Source organism: Sander lucioperca, chromosome 14 (genome assembly GCF_008315115.2).
Source record: "Sander lucioperca isolate FBNREF2018 chromosome 14, SLUC_FBN_1.2, whole genome shotgun sequence".
Taxonomy (NCBI): Eukaryota; Metazoa; Chordata; class Actinopteri; order Perciformes; family Percidae; genus Sander; species Sander lucioperca.
This window is the reverse complement of record NC_050186.1, coordinates 13,926,093-13,936,274: the sequence shown is the minus strand read 5'-3', so window position 1 is coordinate 13,936,274 and position 10,182 is coordinate 13,926,093. Positions and strand designations below refer to the sequence as shown.

The window sequence follows — 10,182 nt, the reverse complement described above, 5'->3', positions numbered from 1 at the left end:
GTGTGTGTGTGTGTGTGTGTGTGTGTGTGTGTGTGATGGTCTCTCTCTCCCTGTCTCAACTTGCTTCTCCATCCTTGCCTTCGTCACAACCACGTAATTGGTCGGGGAAGCGAGTGAGGGGGGAGGGGGGGATCCATGGAGTGTGACAGCGGACATGTCACACACCAGACCCGCACTTGGTCCTATAAAAAGCAGTGCTGGTTGCAGAGCTGCCCACACTTTCTCCACTCAGGTGCGCCTTGTAGACAGAGATGCGCGTTATGGAGCGCACTTTCCGAGAGCAGCTGTTCTTTCTGGTGTTGTGTCTGTCTGTACTCAAGGGAGACTCCAGATATATAGAGGTAAGTACTTCAACTTTGTTGCTATTCACTTCTGTAAATATTCACATTCTTGTTAAACTTTGAATTCACACTTTTGTCTCCCTGTCTCTGTCTCTCTGCAGACCAATGAGATCTCTAAAGATGAATTATTTTCATTTTTCAACTCGGAACTCAAGAGAGAAACACCTGAAGCGTTAATGTACCGACGACCTTTACGTAAGTCATATGCAAATCTATATTTTAGCCCATATCTTGCAAAAGGACACAACTTCTATGTGAGAACGAGATAAATAGACACATTTACATGCATTTATCTCTCGCATACACTGTCTTCACTACAAAATGATAGTGTCAATTTTAAACAGGACATAAAACAGGCTATAAAACACTTCCTTTTCTCTCTAATTCAGTTTTCCAGTTTCAATTGGTTTTATTAGCATAACATGTCAAATGTATTTGAATAGCAGAGGAGTAAAATAGGGGAAAGGGGAAATAGGGAAAAGGTTAATAAAAGGGGATAAAAAAGACTGATCTATTGGTAAGGTTTTAATGAAACAAAATACATCTTCTAACCTGGTCTTTGGTTTTGTTTATGATTGGCACATGTACTCTAACGGATGTGCGACTGTCTCTCAGGTTGTCTGGACATGGTTGCAGTGGAGGGTCAGTTCACCTTCACAGCAGAGCGCCCTCAGCTCAGCTGTGCTGCTTTCTTCATGGCAGAGCCCAACGAAGTGCTCACTGTGGAATATGACAATGTTGACATTGACTGCAGGGGAGGGGACTTAATCACGGTAAACTATAAAACTTGTCCCACAAAGAATAATTTTCCTCCTCTTATATGTAAAAAAAAACAAAACAAAAACAAAACTCCAGTCAGGCATGAAACAACATCTAGTTCTTGGAAGTGGCGCTAAAATATCAAATTAAAATGATTTATTTTAAGATTTTCAGCCTTAGTTGTAACATATTTTACTCCTGTTACAAAGAAACAGCTTCTTAGGTCTATTATTTAATCTATTACTATGTATAAAGTCAGTAATCACTGGTGAAGAAATGTGACAGCCTGTGCTTGTTTTCATGCCATCATACTGGGGTCAGTCAACTTGCTTTACTAAGCTTAGAAACACTTCCTGATTAGACAAAAAGCTCCTTTTAACATAATGCAATTGTACATAACCTGCTTACTTACCAAGCACTTAAGTACACTTAAGATGGTATAAACCTTCAGTAGGCTACTTAGTTCAATGTGTTTACCACAGAGTAAGATCAGCCAGAGTGCAAATGCATCTGTAACTGAATCTGAAAAATCTTACTTTCCCTGTCAATGTGTCCCATGAAGGTATTTGACGGCTGGGTGATGAAAGGAGAGAAGTTCCCGAGCTCCCAGGATCACCCGCTGCCTCTGTACGAGCGCTATGTGGATTACTGCGACTCAGGATCAGTGAGGAGAAGCGTGCGCTCCTCTCAGAACGTGGCCATGGTCTTCTTCCGAATTCACAACGCTGGCAGCAGCTTCACCCTGACAGTCAGGAAACACATCAATCCTTTCCGTAAGTACATCACATTCATACAAAAAAAGCAAACAGGCACACAAATGCAGCCGCTTCAGCTTCCACCCATTTGTGGAGTGATTAATGTGTGAGTCTGTGGTGATGATACAAGCCTGGCAGGGTGCTTCAGTCATCCATTGCACCAACATGGGACAGTTTGCCATCACTGTTCGGGATCAGGACCATGACATAAGGGGACAAGACCAAAAAAACAAAATCTAAGGGCCAAATTAAACCTAAAATGTGCTGATTTCCATTTTACCACCGCTTCATTTACTTTCATGATACAAGACCTGAATCCACTAATCAGAAATACAACTAGCATTTTTGTAAATAAGAGTTTTATTCCATGTTCATTATCAAAGCACCTTTACATTTGGTTACGTTCTTTGTCATTTGCATTAAACTGTTTGTGCTTGTAGTTTTTTTGTGTGTATGTATTTCACCTGCTTCACCTTCAGAATCCATCCAGGAAATCCTTGTAACATCCCTGTTTTTGCCATTCCCTGTCTCCTCGCAGCCTGTAATGTCATCTCCCAGTCACCAGAGGGCAGTTACACAATGGTGATCCCGCAGCAGCACAGGAACTGCAGCTTCTCCATCATCTATCCAGTGGCGATCGATGTCTCTGAGTTCAGCCTGGGACACTACAACAACTTTCCCAAGGTGAACAAATACATAAAACACTGATGTCGGTACAATATCACCGTTAACATTTCCTCGTCCTTGTCTATGCTTTGATTATTCTCCTCACCTCATTTTACTCAAGGATTTGCCACTACTCCAGTATGAGGGAGATCAATTGAAATTTGTTCAGGGTGCTCAAAGCAGCCAAAAATCACATCAGGAAAACAATAGCAATCGCAAAACATTGCAGCTGTTACATACTATTACCCACTTTCTATAAAAAGTGATTGAAAACTGTTGTAATTTGAGTGAACTGACTCTTTAAAACCTTGACTTTATAGTTCTTATGCTACATTAATTGCACGTGCTTTGCCTGCTTGCTGATATTAAGACTTTTAAATCATGCACATTTCTTTTAATTCTATTGATGCTTTAGAAGTCCTCATACCTGTATGAAAAAAACAGGTCTAAAATCAATATTTCATATTAACAATGGATCACATAACTACGTATAACATGAAAGTGGTCGCTCATAGTAAAGAACCCAGAGAGAATGATCACCCAACTCTGGAGTTCCCCCCATCCCTATGAAGCATTTTAGCATCTTTCAGCTCATTGTTTTGGTTTTACGGCCCACAACTTTACTGTTTATGGTCAGCCGTTCTCATGAACCATTCGTTCAAAAAGCTACCAAAAGGGGAGTGATTTAATCCAAACCACGATCTTTTTCCTAGTCTTAGTCGTTTTGGTGCCTAATCTTAACTTTGATCGCAGCATATTCTGTGGACTAAATTTAACTGTAATCTCCGCCGAAACGAGCAGCAGCTTGCGGTGCTCTGTACCCGGCTCAAAGTCACCCATTTTCGGCTAAACACATCGACTAACTGCCGCCGATACGACCGAACTATGACGGAGGTCCGTAGCTCGCGTTGCGAAGCTCTGTAGCGGCTTAAACAACTAGCAACTGCCACCTGGCCTCATGGAGCTCGTAGCCAGCCTGGCGTCACGTGACCAGCCGGCAGTCTCCTAATTTCGTAGGATATCACACATTTTGGTGTGCATACATTTTCGTACGATATCATACGTACCCGTTCATTAGAATGCGTTGTTATGGTTGAGTCTCACTGCTCTCGCCAGCGTTATTTCCACAATAGTTTTTGTGTGTGAAAAAGCTCTTTAACCCTCCGTACACTACCTGCCCAACACCAAACAGCAGACACAGACCTAAGTTACGAGCTGGTGATCATTGTGTCGCATTTAACAGCTAATGAGACAGATATTTCCCTTAGGAGTTGGTAGAGACCAAAACCAGAGCTAAAAGAAGTGTGAATATTGGGCTTTCAATCATCAGATGGGCAGAAATATACAACTCCAAACTAGAAAATCATTCAGAGCACAGACCTTTGCCAAGACCATGTTATGGTCTCTCAATGTTAATGAAATTGAAAAATAATTGGGAGTGTCTATTTGCGCCCGGGTGAGAATAGTCACACGGCAGCTATTTGGCTATTAATACCCGGAAAATGTTGCTCTCTATCTGCTGGTCGGTAAATAAGCAACTGTTTTCTAACAAGTTCACCAGATCAACTTAAACGCCGATAATATGTCAGTGTTTACAGATCGTTTCCGCTGCCCCCATGTGGCCAAGAATTCAGTTAATGCAGCTTTAATGTTAGAGATAAATTATATGGCAAGGTTGAGGTGAGAGGACCATCAGAGGACATGACCTGCACATGCTTTGTACACTCAACCATCCAGCTGCTCCCTAACACTTCTTATGTTCCAAGGATATCAAGCTACTTTGTTTTTTTGCTCCTGAACATAATCATATTGTCACTGTCGTTGAAAACCTTGTATGTCCTAAACCTTTGTTTTTCAGGAAATGAAAAAAGGCTAATTTGAAAACGTTTTATTGAGCAGTTTACCTCAGACGAAGTCAGATGAAATCGCCTCATCACTAGGGCTGGGTACTGAATTCAATACTTTTTAGGCACCAACCAAATTGCCTCCTTAGTATTGAGAATCGATATTAAGAAGTAGTATAGAAGTATTGAAAAATGCCTCGTCATTCAATACCAAATTTCAATACCTAAAGAGTAAATGTCATCGTTCAGGAACCAGTATCGAAGTCACGTTGTTGGCATCGGTACCGTTATCGAACATTTTTTAAGGATATTGATTCCTACTCATTACTGTTTAAATATTTGTCAAACCCACAAACACATGTAAGCGTAACCAATAGCATTGATTTATAAAAAAGAACTAGAATAACAAACAAGTGACCAATCATGTTTCTCTGGAGAGCGCAGTCAGGGTCCCTTGTCGATGGGTCAAGTGCTCTAAGAGTTCAAACAAAATGATAACGTGGTCTTTAAAAAAATCTGCGTCAATGCACTGTGATGAATTCAATGTTAGTAGTATTTGCCACATGTCATAATGCCATCATGTGTTGATTTCCACAGAGATCCATGCCTGGTTGTGCAGAATCAGGAGATTTTGTGCAGCTGCTGGGAGGAAACGGCATCGACACATCCAAGCTGCTGCCCATCACAGACCTCTGCATCTCCTTCACTGGACCCAGTGAGTACAGACGCATCTCCTCCCTTCCACCTCATCAAACAGGAAATCTGGCTTACCGGATGTACAGTGCTGGGATAAAGCCTGACATCCAGCACATCTCTCACGCGCCAGATGTCCCTCCCCTTCTGCTATCTGTTTCACAAGAGCACCATGCTGAATGTGGGGCTTAGCGCCGCCCAGGATGGTTGTGATTGGTTTAGAGAAATACAACCAAGCCAGAGTGTTTTTTTCCCCTATCCCAGAATAGATAAGCGGTATAGCCAGACCATAATTCAGCGCAGACACAATTCAATTTAATTACATTTTATTTATAGTATTAAGTCATTACACACGTGATCTCAGGACACTTTACAGATAAAGTACATCTAGACCAAATTATAATTTACAGAAACACAACAATTCCCCCAAGAGCATGCATTTGGTGCGACAGCGGCGAGGAGAAATTTCCTTTTGACAGGCAGAAACCTCGGTACCTGGCTCTTGGTGGGCAGCCAGGTTGGGGGGGGAAGGATAGATAGATAGATAGATAGATAGATAGATAGAGAGAGAGAGAGAGAGAGAGAGAGAGAGAGAGAGAGAGAGAGAGAGAGAGAGAGAGAGAGAGAGAGAGAGAGAGAGAGAGAGAGAGAACAATACCCAATTACAATTAATACAGAAATATGACTCATAATAATTATAGCACTGGGTACACACAGCGATGTGGAGATTTCTCAATGCGAGACTACCAAACTGATTGAACTAAGACTTAATATTTCTCCTTTCCCCCGCAGCCCACATGAAGATCGGCTGTGATAACACAGTGGTGAGGATGGTGTCCAGCGGGAAGTTTGTCAGCCGAGTGTCTTTCAGCTACAGGCTACTGGACAGCCAGGAACTGCAGACGATCAAACTCAACAACGTGGAGGATTTCTGCTTCAACAACTGATCCCACAAAGATCATGAAGTGACAAACGATCATTTGACTGCAAACATTGTTTTTCTCCAATTATTTTATTAAAAAAAACAAGAGATCCACCTGGTCATTCCCTGACTCGTTTTTATTTTTATTCTCATTCTGGTCGTTGCTAAAAGTGTCCTTTGTGTTTGGTGGAACTGCTATTGTTTTTATTTCTGCTTTGTGTACAGTATGTGTATTTATTAAGACTTATGATATTATGTTACATATGAGTTCATGGCCAACATTCTTGAAAGGGAATGGTGCTGAAATGAATGTTACTGGTGTTTATTTTGCTGAATGATACACAATGTGCTGCCACAGATGACATAGAGGGCAATAGGTAAAGTGTTATCAATATAATAAATGCAAGTGTTCATTGCCATTATGCAGTTAAATTTGTATAAAACCTTTTTGTAATAAAATTATACTGCATGACAAAGCACTCAACTGTGTTTCCTGTTTTCATTTGTGCCACAGTGAGAAACAAAGCAGTGTACTGCACCACTTACAATCATAACCAGTTATTGTGAACTACATTCACATTTATTTCCGTGATCTGATACATTCATCAGATAAATACATTTCCAAAACATTTAGATATGCACCCCTCTTCTGGCTCTCTGTATTCAACGGAAGTTCCTGCAACTATTTATGTCTGTTCTGTGCACAGCTCCATTAAATTACTTTAAATCAATTAGTTTCAGTGGAGGAACACATATGGGAGGTATTCATTGCTCCACTTATCCAGACAGGACTGCTTCTGTTTGGCCACGAGCGTACCAAGGTAGAGGGACACTTAGGCAATCTTTAAAAGCACATTCTGCTGCCATTTTGAAATGTGTAAATGAGAGCTGCGTTCGAAACCCTCATTCACTCAGTTACTATATAGTGTTTATTAAATAGCGAATTACATAGGGAATGACCAAACAAGATTTCGGACACTCACTGAAAACACATTGTTGCGTGACTTGTGTCAGAAGATGTGCCGGTTATTTGTGTGACGGAGGCGGCCGCGCCCAGCCACATGTAAACAAACTGAAACAAAAATACTTCTAATACTTCCCTGAAGCAAACCGAGCACCCAGGAGAATAGTAAAAATATGTATATATGTTGCATGTTACATTTCCACTGTTTAGAAACGAAAGCCCGATCCATTTTTCCTTTTCAGTTTTCGCGGTTGCTTCTGCTTCTTCTTCTCCTCTGGGAAAACACGACCACGCTGCATTGTGGTATATGGGAGTTAAATGTAGGGTACATCATATATAGTCTCGCATTGCCAGACATGTATCTGTGGAGTAAGGTCCGGCTACACAACAGATACATACTGGGATAGGAGAAAAAAACTGCTCTGGGTTGTTTGCATCTCTTTAAAACAATCACAATCGTCTTGGGGGCGCTAAGCTCCGGACGCAGTGATGGTGGCTCTGCTAAATAGTCCCGGGAAGGAACTTGTTTTGGTGGAACATTTGCACACCGCAAAAGAAAACGCCACATACAATATTAAATTACACCAACAGCTCACACAATACAGTAACGTGAGCTATTTAAATTAGCTGGATACATGGTTAAACGCCATTTGCTCTTACCAGTGTATCTCCGTGTGTACTTAGTCCATAGCAATCCCCGCCAATCGATCCCAAAACTTCCCAGTTAGAGAGTAAATGCCGTAAACACAGTCTTTGTAAATCTTTACAATCATTCCCCAAAAGAACCAAGCAGGCCTGCCTTGTTGCCAGATACAAATTTACTTCAAAACTTCAGCGTGTAGCTTGCTAGCTCGAAGTTTGTTGTTGATTCCTGAAACAAATAGTTTTCGAACGCAAGGGGATGTCCTCGCCTTCGGCTAAATGTCAGGCAATTATCCTGGAAATGTGCTTCCATTGATCCTGACTAGTTAAACCATTTCTAATACTGACAATCAAAACATTCCTGTGTTCTACGCGCTGGATCACTGTTATAGCCGTTTAGCAGTATTGGTTCTAGCGATGGCTAGCAGGTTAAGTTTGTCCAGTACTTCAGTTTATGACCAAATACCTGCAAAACTAATGCCATCCCCATCAGCCTTAGCTGTACTTTGTGTTAAGTCCTAATTGTCAAGTCACAATTGTCAATGTGAGCATGTTAGCATGCTGACATTAGCATTTAGCTCAAAGGACTAATGCACCAAAGTACAGCCTCGCAGAGCTGCTCCTGTGGCTGTAATTACTTCTAGTTGTTTAAAGATGTAAACAGTCAATGAACAGCTGACATCATACTTTAGGCTACACACATTCAGTTATTTGCAATAATATACAAATAAACCCATTAACTGTTACATTTCAGCTGTTCCGCGTTGTTTATAAGAAGTAATTCTCATTGCAGGCTCATGTCTTGGTAAACAACCACGAGACCTTTCAGTTGTCAGGGGAGCATGTGCCACTTCATCACCCCTTCAGATGTGGGATGGTTTCTGGTATATAAGCGCCCCTCACTGTCACTACAGGGAGAACAGGGGGCGTTATCTCCGAAATTGATGGCTTGAATGGAACAAACCAATGGGGCAAGCAGTGATTAAAGGCCTGCAGGTGTATTATCGTTGACAGACACCTGCAGGCAGCCACAGCTGGTGATGAACGAGTGTGTGATGACGACCCATGTAATCAGAAATCTGTGTGTACGTGTGTGTGTGTGTGTGGTTGTGTGTGTGTGTGTGTGTGTGTGGTGGTGGTGGGGCGGCGGGGGGGGGGGTATATATAAGTGCCTCTAGTGGTCTTGCACTAATTTAAATTGTTCAGGGCATAGGTTAAAAACAGATCAGGTTTCCAGTATGTGTGCGTAGTGACACTAACATAGTCACGACTTTCTCCTTTACTCCCGTTTACGGAATATAGAGGTTTTTGTCACTTGAATGTGAACAGATGTAGTTTGTGGTTCTTCTTCTTAGGAGGAAATCTCTTAAAACAGGGGTCACAAATATATTCTTTTCATTTTAAAAAGAGGTGCAGTTATGTCATAAAACAGCTGTAGTTTTCATCAAACAAAATTGTGCATTTGTTGGGGACTACTGTATGTTCAGCAGTGGTTTAATCCACATTAGGTGCTCTAGTGAGTATTTGTGGCGGCAGGATGGTGAATGTGGGATTGAGTCAAAATAAACTACAGTGTGTGTATTTTATGGTAAAGAAGGAACATGTCACCCAGTTTAAACAACAATGGAGCTATATGGCACAGAGGAAGAAGATATATCAGGCTTTGAAATAAAACTTTGTTAAAAGGATAAATATCATCACTGTTTATAAAACAATACATACAGTATATTTATATTATATGCCATATCCGATCCTTGCATGTTATTATACTATATCATATGCTCATATGCTTGAAGATCTGTTCACTATCTCTGGCAGCGTCCTGTGTATCCCCTCTGTGCTCAGTGATGACGATAATGAACAAGCCTGCTGATGATATATTCACTACACCAATGAGCAAGGTAAGACAACATGGTCTATAGGTTATGTTCTATGGATTATTATATATAGTAACTTATTGAATACATATATGCTTAATAAATTGTCAGTAGAGTCAATCACTTCACATTCCTTTGTGATACAAAACAGTTATAATGTTGCTCAAAGGAAGTGTATTTTGGACTGACAGGTTGATTGTGATGATGACAATTTGATTGAACTCCTTTGTTACTCTACAGATTGAGAGAATCAAGTGTGACATTTGAATCTGGCCTTTCTGAGAGACAAAATTATCAATACTTTGTCAATCACTCAGCAGGGGCTTAAAGGGCATGCTTAATGTTTGAGTGCTGTGCCTCTAAAATCAGCAAACTTTCATACTAATGACACAATTCTAGTTGTTACTTTAATAATATACTCTGCTGTGTTCATATTTTAGGAAAGTTATTTTTAATAAATCTGTTTAGGTTTTGTATGAAAATGACTGAACGAGTATATGTTAGTGTATTTATTACTGTTATATTCAGGCACAGCAAAGCACATTTTGTTGTATATAAGGTTGTGCAATGACAATAAAGTCTATTCTAATCAACAATATTTTGAATTATTCTATTTTCTTTTTCAAATATATTTATGTAATGACTTTCATGAATATTTGGTCAGTGATTGGTGGTTCTAATCGCAGATTAATTGAAAGATCCTTTTGTTTTATCCGGCC

At 40.6% G+C, this 10,182-nt stretch overlaps 1 protein-coding gene across 1 annotated transcript; it reads left to right on the top strand.

Annotated features, from left to right (window-relative positions):
* The first annotated feature begins 208 nt into the window (after positions 1-208).
* On the top strand, positions 209-6,459 carry LOC116063046 (corticotropin releasing hormone binding protein). Its single transcript, XM_031317915.2, has 7 exons — positions 209-341; positions 443-536; positions 957-1,114; positions 1,663-1,873; positions 2,394-2,539; positions 4,963-5,080; positions 5,851-6,459. The coding sequence occupies exons 1-7, from the start codon at positions 252-254 to the stop codon at positions 6,003-6,005; spliced, it is 972 nt and encodes a 323-aa protein (XP_031173775.1). The 5' UTR covers positions 209-251; the 3' UTR covers positions 6,006-6,459.
* Positions 6,460-10,182: the final 3,723 nt, after the last annotated feature.

Bases quoted from the DNA above. Each gene is read 5' to 3' on its own strand.
- LOC116063046 (XM_031317915.2), top strand. From the start codon at position 252: ATGCGCGTTATGGAGCGCACTTTCCGAGAGCAGCTGTTCTTTCTGGTG. The intron at 342-442 runs GTAAGTACTTCA...GTCTCTCTGCAG, and splicing joins GAGACTCCAGATATATAGAG to ACCAATGAGATCTCTAAAGA. The intron at 1,874-2,393 runs GTAAGTACATCA...GTCTCCTCGCAG, and splicing joins GAAACACATCAATCCTTTCC to CCTGTAATGTCATCTCCCAG.